Source organism: Diabrotica undecimpunctata, chromosome 9 (assembly GCF_040954645.1).
Source record: "Diabrotica undecimpunctata isolate CICGRU chromosome 9, icDiaUnde3, whole genome shotgun sequence".
Classification (NCBI taxonomy): Eukaryota; Metazoa; Arthropoda; class Insecta; order Coleoptera; family Chrysomelidae; genus Diabrotica; species Diabrotica undecimpunctata.
The window spans coordinates 1,968,655-1,990,556 of NC_092811.1; the positions used below are offsets into that span (position 1 = coordinate 1,968,655).

The window sequence follows — 21,902 nt, forward strand, 5'->3', positions numbered from 1 at the left end:
GTATTACAAGTAGAATAGATCACTTTTTGTCCCATTCGAAAATCTCTATTTGTTTAAGAGATATAGCGTGGGTAAATTAGTCTGGGACACCCTGTATATATATATAATAGTAAACTAAGTCCGATGGTTCATTTTTATCGTATTCTTACGAGTAATCAAGAACCCGGTCAAGTTTTAGTCAAAAATTAATGAAATTATACTGAAAATGATTCGATGCAAATAGAAAACCCTCTATAATATTGCTCTGAAATCATTTTATTGTAAAATGACTGGAAAAAGTTAAGAACAAAAAGAAAATTTGTTCAAAAATTTTTCGTTATTTTTGTTATAACTTTTTTATTTTCCAACTCTCTGATGCACTTTTGATAATGTTTTCTTTCTTATTCTTAAAATAATAAATTGATAATAAATTGTCGATTTTTTCAAGAAATTCTCACATAATTTGTCCTTCATTTTTATGCAAAATCATGTAATGATTTGCCTTGGGAACGATTTAGTTTTATATATCAATTTATTTATATGTAATTCAACCAACTCGACAGAATTGTTTATGAGATAGATGTGCGAGCATTTGGTTCCCTACAGAGAACGTGAAAAAAAAGAAAACCTGCTATTCATTGGTGTAACAGTTACCTTAGATAAATAAGAAAACAACTTTTCAATTGCAAATTGAACGTCCCGATACTGGATAGTACCACCGATATCAGAGAATTACTGGGGGCCCACATTATGTGCATTACCCATATTCAGACCATTTCCTCTACATATATATTGGGGGTGAAAATTTAGAAAATTCTGGGGATTGATAAAAAACTGAGAACAAGTAAAAGAGAAGAAGTGGTAACAAACTTCATAACGTATCGAAATGGGAAGAACATTACAAAACACTATTAGAGGAAACAAGACCACAATACCTAGTACTCCAGCAGTAAACGTAATCCAAATTTTTAGAAGAGCTGATTACGATAAATGAAGAAAAAGTTTAAAAGCAATAACTTTAATAAAAAAAGGTCGTGCTCCTGAAGAGATTCTACAGAACTCCTAAAAAAGAAACCACTTGTTTAATAAATACAAGCATGATTTTATTTAACAGATACATAAATGGGGAGCTTCTACCACAGACATAGAAGGAAGAATGGATAACATCTATAATCAATAAAAGGAGTAAAAAAGAGCCTTATTTTAAAAATCTCAGGAAACGTTTTTATTTTGACGTTTTGTTTTTCACTTCGGAAATCGAAACGTCAAAATTAACACGTACTCTCAATTAAAATTGTGGCCGATTCCTATGCCATACTGTGGCATAGTAAATATTATTAAAATGTCACAAGACAATAGCTTCAGAACGACATTGTATCGTGTTTCCTCTTTGCCGCTATAAATCAGTAGAAGCTTAAAAAATCGTTGTAAAACGTATTAAATGAAATAAAGTGACAAATTTGAACAGCTATCTCAAGTAATTGACGAAAAACAGGTGGGGATACGTCGACCCTGTCTATATAACACAATGAAAAAGGTGATACGATTTGCAACAGAGCGGCTCGCCATCTACCAGGCCAGGACTAAAATATTAAAACAAATTTTTGGTCGTGTTGAATTTTTTCTATACTGCCGGTGTAATTGGTGAATAATAATATTCGGCTTGAAGTAATTCGAATAATTTATTAGTGGTGAATTTGTTTTGACAGGATTAGTGGTGCAACTGCAAGTGACGAAGGATGTCCGGGCACGTCAACCAAGGATTTTCTGGAGATGGTACAAATGGAAATCATAATGAGTAAGTTTCATTTTTTTTAATTACTGATCATTGTACTCGTTTTAATATGACTTCGGATCCTTGGTTTCTTCATGATCTTCTACTTTTGGAGCTCTATTGTGGAGATCTGTCTTTTTTTATCAATCTATTATCTTTGTTTCTTCTTACATATCTGTATTCCTTCTATATGTTCCAAATTCTCTGTTGTAACAATATTATCCTTCTTATTTTCTTATTCCTTTGTTTTGTTAATTCTTTTCAATCGGTAACGTTTTCAAAAATCATTTTTTCTCTGGTGACATTATTGTACTGATGTTTTTCGTATTTGTTATAATATATTGCATTTTTATTTTATATATTTCATGCTTAGATGTTTATTCTGGCAAATGGATTCAGTTGTCAAAAAATAATCTTTGTTTTTTCTTGTCTTTGTTTAATTTCCTCTGTTAATACAATAGATTAGAAATATGCTTTATTGTCATTGGAAATTGTACAGTTTTTTGGACAAAGCTTACCAAAAATCAAAAATATACCAATAACAATTAAAATTTACTAAAATTACATAAATCGTTAATATCACAAAATAAAAGATAATAAAATATACAATACATTGTAAAATTTAACTAAAGTGCAAATTACATAATAAAACCTTACGAACTAGTTTACGAATAAATTTAAGCTGCTGCATGTGATACCAAAATATCTTCTCTTCTTCTTCTTAGTCGTTAACCTGATGCAGGTATCGTGATATCATGAAGCTATTAGCTAAATTTCCCAATGTTCCTCCACGTTTTTCTATCTTCTGTCATTCTAGCACATTCTGACAATGGAGCGCCAATGGTAGCAACAATATGGTCCGTGTATCGTGTGGGAGATCTACCTCTATTTCTTTTGCCTTCTACTTTTCCCTGGATGGTAAGTTTTTTAAGACCATTTCTTCGAAGCACATGTCCAAAATAGCTTATTATTTGTTCTGATATTTTGTGTTCTTAGTCTTTTCTTTATGTTTAGCTGGTCCAGTATGGATTCATTTGTTCTTCGGGCCACCCATGGTATTCTCAGCATTCGTCTCCAGCAGTACATCTCAAATACATCTATGTTCTTTTTGTCTTTCTCAGTAAGGGTCCAGCATTCCGATGCATAAGTAAAAACTGGAAAAACTAGACTTCTTACTATATAGTCTCATTTTTGTATCGGTAGTTATTTCATGGCTTTTCCAAATTTTTGTTAATTTTGCCATAGCGCTTTTTGCGATTGCTGACCGCCGCTTTATTTCTTCAGTACAGCCTCCTTTGTTGGTTATTAATGAGCCCAGATACACAAATTTATCTACAACAGCGATATTGTTTATCATGACCAGATGATTTTGATTGTTGTTAGCTCTGTCAATTATCATGATTCTCGTTTTATCTCTGCTTATTTTAAGGCCCATCGTTAAGCTTACGTCTTCTATCCGTTGTAGCAGGTGAATCAATTCAGCTTCAGAACTAGCGAGGATACATATAACATATAACTTGTTAAACTGTCTGTTCGGGCTGTTAGGCCGTTGTCGTCTGAGATTAGTTCTCCTGGATCTTCCACTGCCGGAACTTGTCAGTTTCTTCAAGCATCGTCTTTACTAGTTTGACTTTGGTTTGCTTCATTTCGAGTATTTCTTTGTTTAAAACTTTGATGCGTTCTTCGTCTCTGGCATTCTTTTTTAATAACTGGTTTTGATCTTGTACCTTTTTCTTTAACTCGAATAACTGATGTTCCAAGTCTTGAACTCTCTTCCTACATTGCTCTGACAATTCTCCAGAATTTCCAATATTGTTTAACATCTGCTGTAGTTCCTCTTTTTCCTTTTCGAGTTGCGCAATTTTTGCTTCTTTTTTGCCATTGCCTGATAATCTACAACATCATTGGCACTGATCAATTCCTTAGCCAAATTCTCTTTAATATTGAGCTGCTTTTCTATTTCAGTAAGTTGGACATTTAGATTAAATTGCCTATTTGTATGCGATTCCTGTTTCTCTTGAATATCTTCTGATTGTTCATTTGCACCTTCCGCAAAATCTTTCATAGATGGCTTATTATGTTCATGGTTGGCTATCTCGTTGTCTGTCTGCTTTTGATCATTATTTATTTGAGCAAACTGTTCCTTTATTTGCTGCAAATTTTCCAAATTTTCTTTCAATAAATCGTGATTGTTTGTTTCAAACCCTACACTATAACTATTTAATGTAATATCACAGATGTCTTTTAGTCCCACAAGTTTTTTACTCAAGGATTCGTTTGCGTTTTGCAAAATGATTATTTTTTTTTCATGTAAATTAGTGTTAAAAAGAGCGGCAGCAAGTTGCAAACTTAGATCTCTTTTCTTAGTTTTGAGATCTATATTTTCTTTCTTGATCGATTCTAATTCTTGTGTACCGATAGCTGGGCCACCTTGACCTAGGATTTGCAATCTTAGTTGTTGGATAGTCTTCTTAAGCATATTTATTTCAGCAGCCTGGGGATCCTGATTAACAATGGGTTTGTTCTTAATTTTTTTCGCCCGATCGGCGTATCGAAGTGTCGAAATGGTTTCTTTTAAATTGTAATCTGCGGGGCTAACGCAGGCGATCATAAGTGTGATACTATTTCCTCAAAGGGAATCTTTTAGTAGCCTTGTTAGGTTAGGTTAGGTTTTAGTAGCCTTGTTAGGTTACTATCCCTATAAGGAATAAAGGAAGAAACTGACAAGTTCCAGCAGTGGAAGATCCAAGAGAACTACTCTCAGAAGACAACGGCCTAACAACCCGAACAGACAGTTTAACAAGTTAGACGATGGCCGTGAAAGCTTAACGCAGGATACCTCATATAGTACAGAAAACATAGCATCGCTGGTACATTTATTAGATAAAAAGCCGAACTGACTTTGTGATAAAATGTTGTTTTTAACGAGAAAGGACATAAGCCGGGCTTGTCTCTCAATAATTTTGGATAGGACCGGTAGTAAGGCAATAGATCTGTAGTTGCAGACATTAGATTTTTCACCACCCTTATGAGGAGGAATAATAATGACTGTCTTTAGGCACTCTGGAATTATACCTTTTTCAAAGGAATCGTTAATTAGTGAAACCAGGACTTCCAACACATTATTTGGTAGATTTAAGAAAATTTTTTATGGATGGTCCATCAGTACTACAGTAAGATTTGCTTTTGATACTACTGATTGTTTGGATCAGTTCAGATTTATCAACTGGTCTTACAAATAATGAATTTAAGACCTTTTTTAACTGGGGAGATAGGAAACAAAATCTTGTTCTGGCAAAATAGCGAAGTATTCATTTAGATTTTCAGGGTTTGGAAGAGAAAATGTTTGAGCTGTGTTAGTTTGTCTAGGCGTAGGCTAGACTTTGAGTAGACTAATAGGTCTGTATGTCTTAGGTCAGTTTTTTATCTGATTTAGCGAAATTCACAGTATCGTCCGCATATCTTATATTATTAATGATGATTTCATTTCCTCTGGCCCCTCTTGAGCGCTCATGGAGGGATGCTCTGATAATGTGTTAGCATAACCATTGAATAGCAAGGGTGGCAGAATATAAACCTGCAAAACTCCTTTCTTTATTATATTTACGTTATTGTTGTTACTTTTGTTTGTTTTTTGACGTATGGTTTCAATATATGTTACTAATGACGGCTGTATCATGTCGATTAATATTTTGTATGCTTATGAATCTTTCCAGTATCTTTCCATACTAGCAACAACTAAAATTTTCTTTACAATTGCCTTGAACCCGATTAAATATTATTCTCATAAATATCGTTGCAGCCTAACTTTAAGAAGATTGTGCGTACATATATCCACGTAACTACAAAGGCTTTTAATCGAATCATTTTCTTCACATATTCATTATAAAATAAATTTCGTAAATATTGTAGTCCCCATCACGTGTTCCAGATATTTAAATTTATTATCTTAATAGTATTCACGAGCTCTTGACTTTATGCATGCTTTATAGGATTTTCATTGTTTTGATATCTTATCATCCCAAGTAATTATCACAACCTTTCTGTTGCAAAACATTTTAAGAGCTTCAATATTGTTAACATTGTTCTTTCCTAATATACTTATATATTTGCGCAATAAAAAACGTGCCAGTTACATTGTTTTAATTTTCCTTTGCCTTTCCTTGCTCTCCGAACAGTTGTTCTAAATATTCCCTTTATCTTTCCATTTTTTGTCTTAGCTTTATTTCTTTGATCTCCCGTAGTTTTTTCAGTATTCTATAAAAGAATTTCACATTTTCTTTACTGTTTTCTTTAATTTTTTCTCCGAAATTGGCTTAGCTTTCTTTTTTATATTGCTCTTATTTTAGCTCTATATATTGTATCTTTCATATTTTTGTTTCATTTTGTCTTGTATTTATCCTTTCCACAATTTCTTGCCATGCGACATTTAGAATAATATGGAGTTGCCTATCTTATCATTCAGGAAAAAATATGTGGAAAGAGGAGTTCCGGTGAACAGAACAATATTTGATGCAGTCCCAAATTACACATAATTTTCTAGACGTAATTTTCTGACAAACCAGTACCTTCAGTCAGTACCGCTTGACTGTCAGACAATATATGAATCTTCTCTTTTTCAAGAGCTTTCTCATTATTTCCTCTTCCACATTGCAGTATAGCATAAATCTTCGCTTGAAAAAGGGCACAGTTCCTCACCAAGGCAAAGTTTTCTCTAATTCTTGGGTTTTTACCCCAACACTCTCTGTAATTTTGGATCTATCTGTAAACTAGATCTTACCCTGCTGTTATTCCTAGTTTCTTTCTAATTCTTAAAATTTTATTTTTTGTCATGTGATCTGGTTTCTCATTAAGTGTCGTTCGTCACAGTCATTGTGATACTTAAAAGCTCTGTCCCTTCATTGCAAAGCTTCAGTGATTGTTTTATTCTGTAGGATCCCAATCTTCTCTTCTTCTTCTTCTTCTTCCTCTTTATAAGCAATTTTGCTTGTTCATTGGTGAATTAATACCTCTATGGAAGGTTGTCACTCCATTTTGTGCGCGGTCGTCTGATACTTCTTTTGTCGGTTGGTGACTTATCTCTTGCTATTTTGACGACACTGGTCTCCTCCATTCTACTTATGTGGTTATTCCATTCCTTTTTTCTATTTTGTGTCCATTCATTTATACACTGTACGGTACATTTTCTTCTAGTGTCTTCACTTTTCTTTCGATATCTCAGTGTATTTCCTATATTTCTTCTCAGTATTCTCATCTCTGCCGTTTCCAGTAGCCTTTGCGTTGTGGCTGTGTCGGGTCTTGAGGCCTATGTCATTATTGATCTTCCACAGGCTTTATAAATTATTGCCAGTCTATTTGCTGTTTTTACTTTATCTCTCACTTCTTTGTCCAGGTCTCCTTAGCTAGATAGTGTAATTCCCAGGTGTTTTATTTCCATTATTTGTTCAATACTGATGCCATCAATTTCTATTTTACATCTGGTTGGTTCTTTGTTGACTACTATTTTTTAGTTTTCTGAAATGAGATTGTCATATTAAATTCTTTTGCTCTCATGTTAAATCTATTGACCAGTCTTTGCAGACTATCTTCATCAACAATCTTCTTCTTGTATTATTAAATTCAAGGAAAGCAGGCCTAGTAAAGCCTCCATAGCTGTTGTTGGAGCAATACGCATTGCATCATCCCCATACACGCAAGTCTTTGCACCCTGTTGAGTTTGGCTTTTGCAGCTCTTTGGAGCATCTTAGTCTACTACATCGGCACTGTATAAGTAATTGACATGACTGTGGCGGAGTTATCGAGACATATTTAGCCTCCCACTATAAATAAATTGTCTTACAAGTTCTAAGGCCTCGTTTATGCGATCTTTGACTACCCTATTGTACTTGCCTTGCGAGATCATTACCAGATAATCCGATATTAAATTGTTTTATGACCATTTGCCTTTAAAGTTCCTATTAACCCATCCATCACCATATTCCACAGCAGTGCGGACAGAACTTTCTTCTGTGGACATCCTCACCAAGGATAGTGGTATTTATCACTCTATTCCTGAGCAAAGATTCTATCCAGTTCATACATATGTCCTTGACTCCTTTACGTCTCAGGGTATTGGATATGATACAGAGAAGAAAATCGCATGCCAGGAGAAGAAGTTTTCATAAACAACCCGTTGGAGATATACTACAAACTTTTTCTATTTTATTTAATCACTATACCCATTGATACCTTTCGGTTTTGGGTTTACTAGAAACTTAAGTAGTAAGTTTGTTTGTAATGCTTTTGTTTCGCTTGACTGCGTTTTAATTAGTACATACTTTTGATCTGATGTTGTGGGAATCCTCTTTTTCCATAATTATTTTTCCCTTTTGTCTTTTTTCACTTGGATAAGAAACCAACATGTATAGGAAGTTCAAAAAATAAGTTCAGAAAATACTTAAAAACCTAAAGAATGGAAAAAGAGCAGGTAAAGACGGGATACCAAACGAATTACTGAAATATTGTGGAGCAGCAATGACAGAACAAATAACAATATTAATTAATAAAATTATAAAAGACAATAAAATACCGGAAGAATAGAGAACGAGCGAACTAATTTTAACATTCAAAAAAGGAGATAAAAAACAGCCAGAAACTACATAGGTATAAACTTGTTAAATACTTCGCTAAAACTTACAACTAAAGTTTTAGAAGTGTTAATAAATCAGAGGATAAGTTTAGCAGATTAACAATATGGTTTTCGTAATGGAAGATGTGTACAGATGCAATATTCGTTATAAAGCAAATTACTGAGAAATCACTAGAGTATAATAGACCATCATTTCTGCGTCTGATTGACCTAAAAAAAGCGTTTGACAAAGTAAGACTCCAAGATGTAATTCATCTTCTGTATAATAGAGAAGTTTTCCTAAATGTTATAAAAACTATAGAAAACATATACCAAAACAACAAAATGGAAGTCAGAATAGATGGACAACTTACAGAACCTACAGAAATAGGCAGCGGAATAAGACAAGGGGATTCATTGAGCCCCATGCTCTTCAATTTGATCATGGATGAAATCATCAAAAGCGTTAACAAAGGAAGAAAGAGGATACAGAATGGGAAACAAAGAAATAAAAATACTCTATTACGCAGACGACGTAATATTGATAGCCCAAGATGAAGATAGTCTGCAAAGACAAGAATTTAATATAAAAATCTCATCTCAGAAAACTAAAAGAATAGTAATCAGCAAAGATCGAACCAGATGTAAAATAGAAGTTGATGGCATCAGTATGGAACAAGTAATGGAAATAAAATACCTGGGAATTACACTCTCTAGCTAGAGAGACCTGGACAAAGAAGTGAGAGATCAAGTACAAAAAGCAAATAGACCGGCAGGATGCCTTAATAACACTATATGGCGAAACAGACACATTAACACTGAGATGAAATCAAGAATTTATAAAGCCATCGTAAGACTAATAATGACATATGCCTCAGAAACAAGATCCGGCACAGCCACAACGCAAAGGCTACTGGAAACGGCAGAAATGAGAGTACTGAGAAGAATTAAAGAAAATACGCTGGGAGATCGAAAGAGAAGTGAAGAGATTAGAAGAAAATTTAATGTACAATGTAAAAATGAATGGACACAACATAGAAAAAAAGAATGGAATAACCACATAAGCAGAACCTAGGAGAACCGTGTCGTCAAAATAGCTAGAGATAAGTCATCGATTGGCAGAAGAAGTATAGGACGACCGCGCAAAAGATTTAGTGACAACCTTTCATAAGGGTATTAATCTGCCAATGAACAATCAGTATTGCTTATAAAGAGGAAGAAGAAGAAGAAGAAAAAGAAGAAGAAACCGACAGTTTCCAAATGCATCAATCATGTTTTAATAACACTTAATATCTTCTAAATATTTTACTCTACAAACTTGTCAAAGAAAAACATATTATGACAGTCTCTTCATATGATATTAATTTTGTTCTTAATGTTTAAATCAATTTCACATTCCCTAAGACACCTTTATATATTTTTTTAATATTTACTTCCTGCACATAGTTTATTATTTACGATTTTTATTTGAGTTAAATGTGTACGTCTCCAAACATAATCAAAAACATGTTTGGGGTTTGATTTTATTTATTTTAAAATTATCATGAATTAGGTGTATTTGGTAAATAAACAGTTTATACCCGCATGAAAAAGATTTACTGATAACCACTAAAAAAAATCAATTAATAAATCATTAAAAGAATCTTTTTTAAAGACCTATCATTCAACATAAATCGCTTAATCAATAACCTAAATTAAGGCAATCTGATAAGGTTTTAAATCTGACGGAAGTTTTAAATAAAAAATTAGAAATTGTGTTTTTTTTCATTTAATAGTATTTAAAGTGTTTTACGCGCGGAAATACACATTTTCATTAATAGGTTATTGAATAAGGGAAATTCAATAATTAATAGGTCGTATAATGTGTATTTAATAACGATATGCAGTATATACAGTTAACAAGTAATAAGTTCGCATAGTATATTTGATACATCGTTAATAATTTTCGAAGAAGCATTAAATTTAGTAAAAACCTAAACATCATTAAACGTTCCAAATAAACATATCAAAAATGTCTTCTTCTTCTTCAAGTGCCCTGTCCGCTGCGAACGTTGGCTATTACCATGGCAATTCTGATCTTGTTTGTGGCGCTTTTGAACAGTTCGACCGATGTGAGCCCGAACCACTTCCTCAGATTTTGGAGCCACGAGTGTCTTCTCCTGCCTGGTCCTCGCTTACTGTCTATTTTTCCCTGGACAATCAATTGCAGTAGACGGTACTTATCGTGTCTCAATATATGGCCTAGATATTCAAGCTTTCTTTGTTTAATTGTATTCACGATTTCTTTCTCCTTTCCGATTCTTTGGATTACCTCTATGTTAGTGACATGTTCGGTCCAGGATATACGAAGAATGCGTCGGTACACCCACATTTCGAATGCTTCTAGTTTTCTCATGAGCGTCTCCGTCAGCGTCCAGGCCTCCACACCATACAGTAAGATCGGAAAAATGTAGCATTTAACTAGACGTAGTTTTAGGGGAAGAGACAAATCCCTGCTTATGAGGAGCTTTTTCATATTGCTAAATGCTGCTCTAGCTCGTTCTATTCTCGCCTTAATTTCTGTGGCCTGTTTCCATTTTGCATTTACGTTGGTGCCAAGGTACACATAAGATTCTACATGGTCAATTAGTATGTTACTTATCCGTAACTGTCGAGCAGGCTGTTGCTTCCTGCTTATCAGCATCCACTTTGTCTTCTTGAAGTTGAGGCTCAGGCCGTATTCATCACTAACTGAATAAACTCTTTCCATTACCTGCTGTAATTCGTCTATGGTACTGGCAAGTAACGTATCGTCGGCATATCTTATATTGTTCGTTAACTCGCCGTTTATTTTTATCCCTCATTTGCATTTTCCATACATTTGTTAAATATTTCTTCGGAATAAATATTGAATAGGAGTGGGGATAATATACACCTCTGACGGACACCTCTTTTGATCTGCACACTTTCAGTGAGTTCGTTGCCAATTTTTGCTCTTGCTGTTTGACCCCAGTATAAGTTTGCCACAATTCGAATGTCCTTGTCGTCAATACCTGTCTTTCGCAGAATATCTATCAATTGTTCATGATTGACATTGTCAAATACTTTTCTAAAATCCACAAAGCACAAATACATGTCCTTATCAACGTGTCTACACCGTTGTATAAGCACCTGGAAAGCGAAAATTGCTTCTCTAGTTCCAAGTGCTTTCCGAAAGCCAAACTGCGATCTATCAATATTTGACTCACATTTATCATATATTCTTCTATGAATGATCTTAGTGAACGCTTTAGTGACATGATTGATCAAGCTTATAAGCCGGTAGTCATCACAGATCTGGGCATTTGGTTTCTTCGGGATTGTAATAAATGTTGACTGTAGCCAGTTCTCCGGGATTTGACCGCTATTATATATGTTGTTAAAAAGTTCAACTAGATTATCAAGGAACTGTTTGTCTGATTTACATAGGATCTTTAATATTTCGCAAGGTACATTGTCCGGACCTGCTGACTTATTGTTTTTTAGTGCTGCAATGGCATCTTCTATCTCCGATTTAAGGATTGAAGGTCCTGTTTCTCCTTCTCCATAAAGGTGATCATCAGTCCAGTCAGATGCAAATAATTTTTTGTATTTTTTGCAAAAATGTCTAAGTAACAAAAATAACGCAAATCATATATATTCATCAATTTTGATTCGATAAACGTGACATACCTACCTTGAGAATGCCTGATAAGTCAGCAATGAATTCAACCTAATTTCAGTAAAATATAATTTCTCTATGATGAAATAGTCACAATTTAACCCATTAATGTCCAGATTATTTTTTCCCACTTTTTAATGTGATGCTAATTTTTTTGGGGGCAGTTTTATTAAAAAACATAAAAATAAATTAATATATAAATAACACTATATATGTGATCTTATATAAAATATATGTAACGCTAGAAGCTAACGGGTGCAAAAGATACAAAATATATCTGTAAACAGTTCTATTTATTTAAAAACTGAAAATAATGAAAAAGGAATTTAAACATTTTGGTTTATGTGATAGGTAACGAAACAATCAAGACAGAGACCTAAGTTACATTTTTTACACATCGTTACATTGAACTTTTGCACAATCTTCAGCACAACGTCTTCTTTTGTCTTTTGGAATTTTATCCACTAGGAATTCCATCCTATCATATCTAATTTCATCGGCTACTCTTTGCGTATTAAAAGATGAAAATGGAGTCCTGCCAGTGCCTTTGGGAGGTGACGAATATTTTTTCAAATAAACTTGCACGATAGCCCTTCGAAAGTTTATTTATGACATCTGAGAGTTGTTTGATTTTCGATACAAACACCACACGTTATTGATTGAAACATCAAGAAGCCATGTAAACAATGCCCAGTACCATTTTCTGGTCTGCTATCTTGTGTGTATTTTTTTTCTTTTGCGAATAATGTCTAACATTTGTTATTGTATTGATGCCATATCTATTTGAAGCAATGCAAACAGACTACTGAATTATCGACCCACTTAGCTACTAGTACAGCATCCGTCTTACTAATAGTACTTTCATAGTATCCCCTTTCCTTTTTATAAATATCTTTTTTAGCTAATAAAGGACAGCTCCTAGGTATGAATATAATAATCAGAATAAGAATGGAAAAGATTTCAGATTATCAGGGTCCTTCTATCCTTTTCACCAGTAGTGCTGCTGCCTTTCCAAAGTTTCTTTCTATATTAATATTAGTAGTTACAGATTTTCTTTGATATATCTCGAAATAACCAGACTACCAGACTTTATAATCAAATCGTATGGGTTTGGCTCTTAAAAATTGCTTGCAGTAATGTTAAAGGAACACAATAATTTCTGAATCTGTCCTTCACTTTATTTATAAATGGCCGTATTTTCCAAAGCTTATTACCCTTACCAATATTTAAGTTAGAATTCAAGTGAATATTCCTCAAAATTTGCTCAAATCTGTTGCATCTCATATCATTATAAACAAGTCCGTTTCTGGTGTCAAGACTTTTCTCCCAATACATACGCTTGCTGGAAGATTATTATAACCGCTAAGAATCAATATAGCAATGAAACATTTCATTTCCTCTGGCGAGACTCCTGGGTCGGGTAGGTTCTTGGAAGTAGCATATTGGTTGGTTTCCTGTACCACGAATAAAATGATTTCTTCGTCTATGAACATTTCGAATATATTAACAATTGATTTGTTTTCAAACAGTGAATAATCTGACTCAGGAAATTGTTTCTCGTTATATATGAAATCTCCCGAAACCCAATCCCGGGATTCAGAAACTTTTGGATATACCATATGAGCAGGTTTAATATCGATATTATTTGTCAAAGAAATGTTACCTTCTGTCGATTCTGACTGTTGAATAGGAATTTCTTCTCCTAGTATAATTCCATTAGCAGTTTTAACTTCTGCATCGGCAAGTAGCTGACGTTTGCTCAAATTGTCGACATCTCCGCCCTCGTCTTCATCTCCGGAATCCATATCCGTCAGAGTAACCGGATCCGGTGGCGCTATATAAATTGCCTCTATAGAGTTATCTATCTCGTAGTATTCTCCAAGGGCTATAGCTTCTTGAACAGTCAGGCCTCTTTGAAGAACTGCAGCAAGGCCTCTCAAATAAAAAAACTTAGTAGGTATATACAGTAGTAGGTACAAGTTCTATAAACACTCTGTATCTTGTCTAGTATGAACATTGTGCAGATAAGAACCAAACCGTCTCTGAAGCATATCACATAAATGCTCGATGGGATTAAGAGCGTAGGCGCAAAATTTCGGGCCAATGCTTTTTAAATGCATTCTTTTTTTTCGAATCCTGAGAAAACTAATTAATATTTTTGAAAAATTTAAACGCGGAATGAAAGAATACATTATTACCGAGGGCCGAAAGTCCCTGAAAACTTCTATTATGTTTATTTTAATAAGTTACAGGGGTGAAAAAAAAGAGAAAATTTAGTGTGATTTTGAATTTTAAATATCTCATTCAAAAAAACTTTTTGTTTATTCTAAGGGACTTTCGGCCCTCGGTAATAATGTAATCTTTCATTCTGCGTTTAAATTTTTCAAAAATATTTGTTAGTTTTCTCAGGATTCGAAAAAAATGAATGCATTTAAAAAGCATTGGCCCGAAATTTTGCGCCTACGCTCTTAAGAGCTAGCGATAGTGCTGGCCATGGTAAAAGTGTAATATCCTCATTACGAAACAAATCTCTTATTGTTGCTGCAGTATGTGTCTGTATCAACTCTTTGTAAGAGAAAGCTAGGAGAAGAAGCCACCAGCATGACTGAAACCTTGTATTTTAAATATCTTACCAGGCAACCTCTTCTGTCCACTGCTGGACATAGGGCTCTCCCATTTTTCACAACTCTTGTAGGTTCTGTGCGTCTTGTTGTCATTTCTTGGATATTCGTTTAATCCAGCGTGTTGGTGGTCGTCCTCTGCTTCAATATGCGTTTTGTTTTGGTCCCTATTCCAGATTCTTTCTGGTCTATACATCATCTGTCAATCAGGCGACATGTCTGGCACAATCCCAAGCCATGGCTATTCTTTCAACTGCATCCGTGACTCCTGTTCTTCTAATTACAAGTTTTGGAACTTTATCTTTGATGGTAATAACTAACATTGATCTTTCTTTAGCGTGTTGCGTAACTTTTATTTTATTTATTGTTCTATTTATCGGAGCTACCAAAAGTAGCCCATGTAAGACCTATCCTTCTTTGTATTTCAGTTGTCTGATTATCTCGGCCTAAACTAATCTCATGCCCTAGATATGTGTAAACTATTACTTGGTCGATACTACAGCTTTCAATCTGAACTTATCGCTTATTATAAGGTTGGTCATAAATTTGGTATTTGAGATGTTAATTTTAAGATCAATTAGTTTGGACGATTCGTAAAGCGTTCCCAACATTTTTTGTAGCTTTATCAACTCTATTAGATATTAAAACAATGTCATCGGAAAATTTTAGGTGGTTCTGATACTCTTCATTTATATTAATTCCCATATTGTCCTCTCCTTTTATTTTTTTTTACATATATCCGAGTACATCTGTAAAGAATTTCGGGCAGATAGTATCATCCTTTCACAAAGCCTTCGATACCGTGAAATTAGACAGCATTATAACTGCTCTGAACAATAGTAGAATAGACTACTGGCTTACAAATTTAGTACGCACATTGTACCAAAACGCCACAATGCATGTAAAACTGCATGATCATCATCATCATTTTGGCTTTACAACCCTGTGTGGGTCCTAGCCTCCCCAAGAATTTTTCTCCAGTCGTCCCTATCCATCGCCTTCCTCCGCCAAGCACGTATTTCCATATTTCTCATGTCTTCAAAAACTGCATGATACTACCAGAGAAATTCATATAAAACGAAGTGTGAGACAGGGCGACGCTCTCTCGCCTAAATTATTTATAACGGTCCTATAGATGGGGAAATGCTCAATCATCTGCGTTTTGCCGACGATATAGTACTTATTACCGAAGATCTGCGTGCAGCATAGCAAATGCTACAAGAATTAGAAAACGTATCTTCAACAATAGGTCTAAAAATGAATATAAGTAAGGCCAAATTTATGACAAATTTGGTTCCCAGCGAACACCTAACCATCCACAATCAAGTGGTAGAATTGACAGAAAAGTATATATATCTCGGTCATGAAATCAGAATAAGCAAGGATGATCAGAACTGTGAATTTCAACGACGAATAACACTTGTTTGGGCGACGTATGGTTCACTAAGAGACATCTTTAAAAGCAACATCCCGATAGCTATGAAACGGAAGACATTTAACCAATGCGTTCTTCCTATTATGTACTCTCACAAAAACAATAACACTAAAAATGGGAGTGGAACAAAGGCGCATGGAAAGATCTATTATCGGCGTGACAAAAAAAGACAAAATTAGCAACCAAGACCTAAGGAAAAGACCAGGTGTCACTGATGTCGTCGAATGTATAGCCAAGCCGAAATGGAATTGGACAGGTCACACAGCGAGACTAAAAAACTCCAGATGGACCAGCAAACTAATTGACTGGCGCCCAAGAGAAGACAAACGCAGCAGAGGACGACCACCAACACGCTAGATGGACGACATTAAACGAATACACACGAACAAGACGCACAGAATCGTGAAGAGTGGCGAAAATTGGGAGAGACCTATGTCTCACAGTGAACAGAAGAGGTTGTATGATGATGATGAGTATCACCCCGTCTAATTTCACGTTATATTCGGAACTTTTTGGTATCTTCATGAAGTTAGCCACAAGCTGTATCAGAATTACATTATCTATAACACAGTTCAATCATTTTTCAGTGTATGTGAACGATAAATAAGAATGACCTTTGCAATGAAAAAACTAGACATTTTATAACAGTCATAAATACTATTGCACTGTTTTTAATGAAATCCTATTTTAAATTATGTTTGAAGTGATTATATGTACAGTTCTTCTACAATTTAATGCTTGTTATGGTAGCATATATCTTATTTGACAAGCAATAAAATAATATCGTACGAGGGATTAATTTTAATTATATTTTTAATGTTTTACCATTAAAAATTTTTCATACTGATAAAAAGTATAATGAAATCTGTGTTTATAATGATACAGTTTAATCGCAGAATTAGTAGAAAAAATTATTAGTGGGAGAAAAGCTATAAATTGAAAGGTAACTAATTTTGAGGGCGTCTCGCAATCTTTTGGTACATTTTTGGTAAAAACCCAAACACTTTTTAAGCCATTTTATAAGCGTCGTTAAAATATGGATCCGTTGTTAAAACTTTAAAGCTGAACGACAGCTCAAGCAAAATATACATGTACGGGACTGTTCAAAACAAAAATATTATTAATATCGACACTTCTTTGTGTAAGTTCTGTATATAAAGACTTATAAACATAATATAAATAGAAAAATGAATATGATGAGCTTGGTCCAATGGGATTCTAAATTGGATTGGACTGGAAGAAATTATTTGCAAATACTAAAGGCAACAGAGGTTACGGAAATTTGGGGTCTTCTTTTAGGTTAGCTCCCTAGGTATTGGAGGGCTTCTTTTGAGAAACTCAAGTGAATATTTAAAGACATAACTTGAATTTAGACTTTAAACATCTAATAAGACCTATCGTCAGATCATTCACCATTCATTGCAACAATAATGACAAATCTATCAGAAAAATGTCTACCTCCGAGACTAACGAATGAAACAACGGACTGGAAAATTTTCAAAGAAATCCTACAACAAAAAATAGACATTAAAATCCAATTAAAATAACAGCAAATGAGCAAGAAATGTTTAATCTCCTGCGAAGAGTTGAGTAGGAAAGCAATAAAGTTGGTCTGAAAATCAATAAAGCTAAGACAAAAATAATGGTGGTCGACAGATTCCACACTATTCAACTGACTAACATGTTACAGAAATACCAGATAGTGGACAGTTTTGTCTATCTCGCGTATAGTATAACTAACGATGATAACTGTGAAGCAGAAGTGCGGAGACGTATTGGTATAGCAAAAAATGCGATGAGTCGCCTAACTTTGGAAAGACAGATCTATCTCTCAAAATATCAAGATGAGACTGATGAATACCCTTGTATTTTCAATATTTCTATATGGGACAAAGATTCTATAGCTGCTGCTAAAAACTCCAAAAACGACGTAATTTACGCTCAATTTAACGGTTTTCATTTTATGGAATTTAACGAGTAGACACACTTAAATATGTAAAGATAATCAGGTAAATAACAATTACGGAAATTGATAAGAAAGTGCATTTCAATTTTAACATAAAAAAAATACCTGTTATCGTATTTAAACATTCCAAACAGCTTTTGTATTTATATTGTGTTTTAAATTCCTTAATTTTAAAAAATATAACACTGGAAATGTACATAAAATCTACTACGAAAATATTTATGAATCCCGAAAAATTTCCAGTTTCCTATCTATATTTATACAATTTAAATTTAGTTATTTTTCCCTTGGCAGTGTCAGATTCATACATATATACGGATCCTTTTCCGGTAGAATTTTTTGAGTCTATATTCACTAGATGTTAGATCTGGGTAAGAGAGTGGCTGCACTTCATACTTTTACCATCATTGGAGATAACTTGTGACGATACTGTATCATTGTCACATACCTTGCCTAAAGGTTTGCTTTTTTTTTCTTGTATTTCAATATGAGAGGGACTTCAATAAATGTGAGAGGGAATCCGTATCATCTCGACTTCAGATTGAGTTTCTTATAGACAAGTTTTTTTAAAGATTAAGCCTTTAAAGCCTGTTTCTTTTCTTAATATTAGCCTAATAAATTGTTTAACTTATCGCACTATCTTTTTCTTGGTCTGTCAGTACTTCTTCGTCCATTTGGTGACTTATCTCGTACTATTCGTACTATCCTATCTTCTGCCATTCCACTGAAGTGTTCGTTCCACTCCCGTTTCCGTTTTGTCACCCATCCATTTATTTCTTCTGTATTGCATGCTCTTTTTATATTTTCGCTTCTCTCCCTATCCAACAGACTTTTCCCTGATATTGTCGAAGTATTTTCATCTCTGTTGTTTCCAGTAGTCGTCTCGTATTTGATGTTTTGTACTTCGTGTAGGCTTCTCGTTTTTTTTTACATTTCTCTTTTATTTTTTTTTTAACCATGATGAATTGTTGTTGTTCTTTTTGTTCAGTATGACTTTGCGTTTTCCTAGAGCTTCTGTTGCTGCTTCATCAATGATGTTTTTAATTTTCTCCCAGCTCGTGTTTATATTTTCGATGTCGTCAATTTGTTTCAGCTGTATCTTCTGTGCTAGCCTCCTTTGGTACATTTCTCTTTTAGAGTCGTTCCACAGCGATTTGAACTTTTCCTCGGTGATTTCCTGTAGAAAATGTTTTGGTGTTATTTTCATTCTTATTTTTGCTAGTACTAGTTCGTGTTTACTACCTGCGTCTGCTGAGTTTAAAGTTGGGATATCTACAATCTTCTTCGGGCGGATTTTTCCATTTAAAATTTAAAAATAAAGTTAATATTTTATATAGCAGGTATTAGTTTATTATAGGCTATAACTAATTTTTTTTGCACTCGTTAATTGTTACTTTAAAAATTATTTTTTACATTTTTTTTTTGTTGCAGTTATTCTGGAGCCGAAACCAACAAAGAGGTTGCTAGAAAAAGCAAAGACAACGGATTCTTTACAATCGAATTAAGTGATCGCAAAAAGTCGATAGAAGCAGGCGAATATGATCCGTATAGTTGGCGAGACGTGGAACATCCCACCACGTAAGTTATCTTAGATAAATGGAACATATTTTTAGGCACTTATTTTAAATAAAATTATTGGTGATCACTATTATTGTTACTCAAATAACATTCTTTTTAGTACAGAAATTATTACAGACATTTAAAAATACAATATTTAAAAAACACAACACTCTGCTGGTGTCCCTATTCAAAATTTCTTTAACATCAGTATTGTATCGCAATTTTAAAGTACTTTTTAAAAAAGCTAAATCCGTACTTGGCTTCAGCAATCATTAGACAAGACGCTGATTAAATAGGTAATCCGTTTGTGTTTTTCTCTTAATAATGCTGCGTCCTATTGTTGACGAGTATATTTCTGATCTTAAGAAGTCTACTTGTAGCCTGTTGGTAGAATACTATAGTCCCTTTCTCGGCTACCTTCCTCAGTGGTGTGTATAAGAACCTTTCTTGGATGACATTTTTAACCCTGTTCTTACTAGCCACTTCTACATGGTCTCGGCTGTAGAACTCCATAATGGGACTGAATACAACATCAACGCTTTAACGTAGGTCTGGTATAATTGGATTTCCTTGATCTCCAAAGATGGCTGGTCCTGAATATTGATGGTTACATCATCTTATTGCCGATGATGATCTCCTGACATTTCCTTGTTTGATTTTGTTCTGTCTTCCTCTGATTTTTTTGCTTGGTGGTTTGGTCTATTGAATAAATATTATAAATTAAGTCTTGTGTATCTGTGTAATCTGCTATCATCATTCTGTTGTGCTTTGATGCTGTATAAATTCCAGTGTCATCTGCATATGGGGGCAGTTCTGGCATCATAAATAGTACATCAAAGGATATGGATATAGACTATGCGAAGAAAAAATCAGCCGTACACAGTTTGGTTTTCGGAACACAGTGAGTACGAGAGAGGCTTTCTTTAGCATAAAAGTGCTATTCTAACGATGAAGAGAGATAACGTGCATTGCGATATTTATGCACGCTTCATTAATTACCATAAATCTTTCGATGCAGTAAAATACGACAAGCTGATGGAAATCTAAAAAGATGGTACAACATAAAGGAGATAAAATTCAGCTGATCTTCTTGAACTGCTTAAGTCCTAGAGATTTTTGGTCTGCAGAGTTTCATACTGTCAAATTTAATTATCTATATATAACCACATGGAGATCCAGGTATAACCATGAACTCTACCAACTGTTCAAAGAGACACCGATCTCAGAATTCGTTAAACTTGAGAGACTTCGCTGGGCTGGTCATGTAGTAAGAATGGAGACAGAAAGATTGCCGAAAGGAGCCCTAGATAGTAAAATGCAGGGCGCAAGACCAAAAGGAAGGCCACGGAAAAGATGGGAGGATGAAGTGGCAGCGGACGCGCAAAATGTGCTAGACGTGAGAACCTGGAGAAGATCGGCGCGGGACCGACAAGGTTGGAGGTATAGTTTGGAGGAGGCCAAGGCCCGATTTGGTCTGTAGCGCCATTGCAGAGATAGATATATAACCACATATGTTGACTTGTCATGACAGTTAAAAAAAGTCCCAATATACAAGATAGCGAGAGCAAAACTAGCCTCATACTATATCATAGGCTTTTTTCATATCCAATATAAATATTCATGTTCTTCGGATTGAACTGAAATCGATTTTCGCATCACTAATGACTCTTGTTCGTTTTCTGAATCAAAATTGGACTTCTTAGATTTGTCTTTCTTTGAGTGTTTCTAGTCTGGTGAATACTAGTCTCTCCAATAGTTCTCTTAGGGGTTCTAGTAGAGATGTTGGTCTATAGATTTCTAGTTTTCTTAGTCTTTTTCAGTTTTTAATAGTGGTAATGTTTTCACATCTTCTTAGTTGATATAAAAGAACGTATTCTTTCGGCAATTTCTGTATATCTAAAATGACTGCACTTTTATCGTCTTTGGTAGTTCTTTTAGTTAGTGATTTGTTGTGGATATCTTCTTTTTCTGTGACTTTTCCTGCTTTTATTTTTTTATTATTCTTGTCACTTCTCCTAGTTTTATACTGTTTTCTTTCTATTTATTTATTTTTATTTTTTCATACCTTTTTAATACTATTTCGACAGTTTGTCTGTCTAATATGGTTTATTGGTTTTTTTCTCTATATATCTGCTAGTTTTCTTGCTATTTTACTCACTTTTCCATATGTCATGAAAAGTTCCTTCATCGTTGTGACGACGTCTTGATTGGCGTTTTATTATTTGTTTTGTTCTTTTTGCAGACGTCATTAAGATTTTCTTCCGCTTTTCTTACGTCGTTA

The 21,902-nt window shown here is 34.2% G+C and overlaps 1 protein-coding gene across 1 annotated transcript in view; it reads left to right on the forward strand.

Moving 5' to 3' along the window:
- The first annotated feature begins 1,520 nt into the window (after window positions 1-1,520).
- LOC140449391 (proton-coupled amino acid transporter-like protein acs) overlaps window positions 1,521-21,902 on the forward strand; it is a 49,670-nt gene continuing 29,288 nt past the window's right edge. The window contains exons 1-2 of the mRNA XM_072542543.1: window positions 1,521-1,777; window positions 19,493-19,639. Of these exons, the coding sequence (XP_072398644.1) occupies window positions 1,719-1,777; window positions 19,493-19,639 (206 nt within the window). The 5' untranslated portion in view covers window positions 1,521-1,718. The remainder of the gene's footprint in view (window positions 1,778-19,492; window positions 19,640-21,902) is intronic.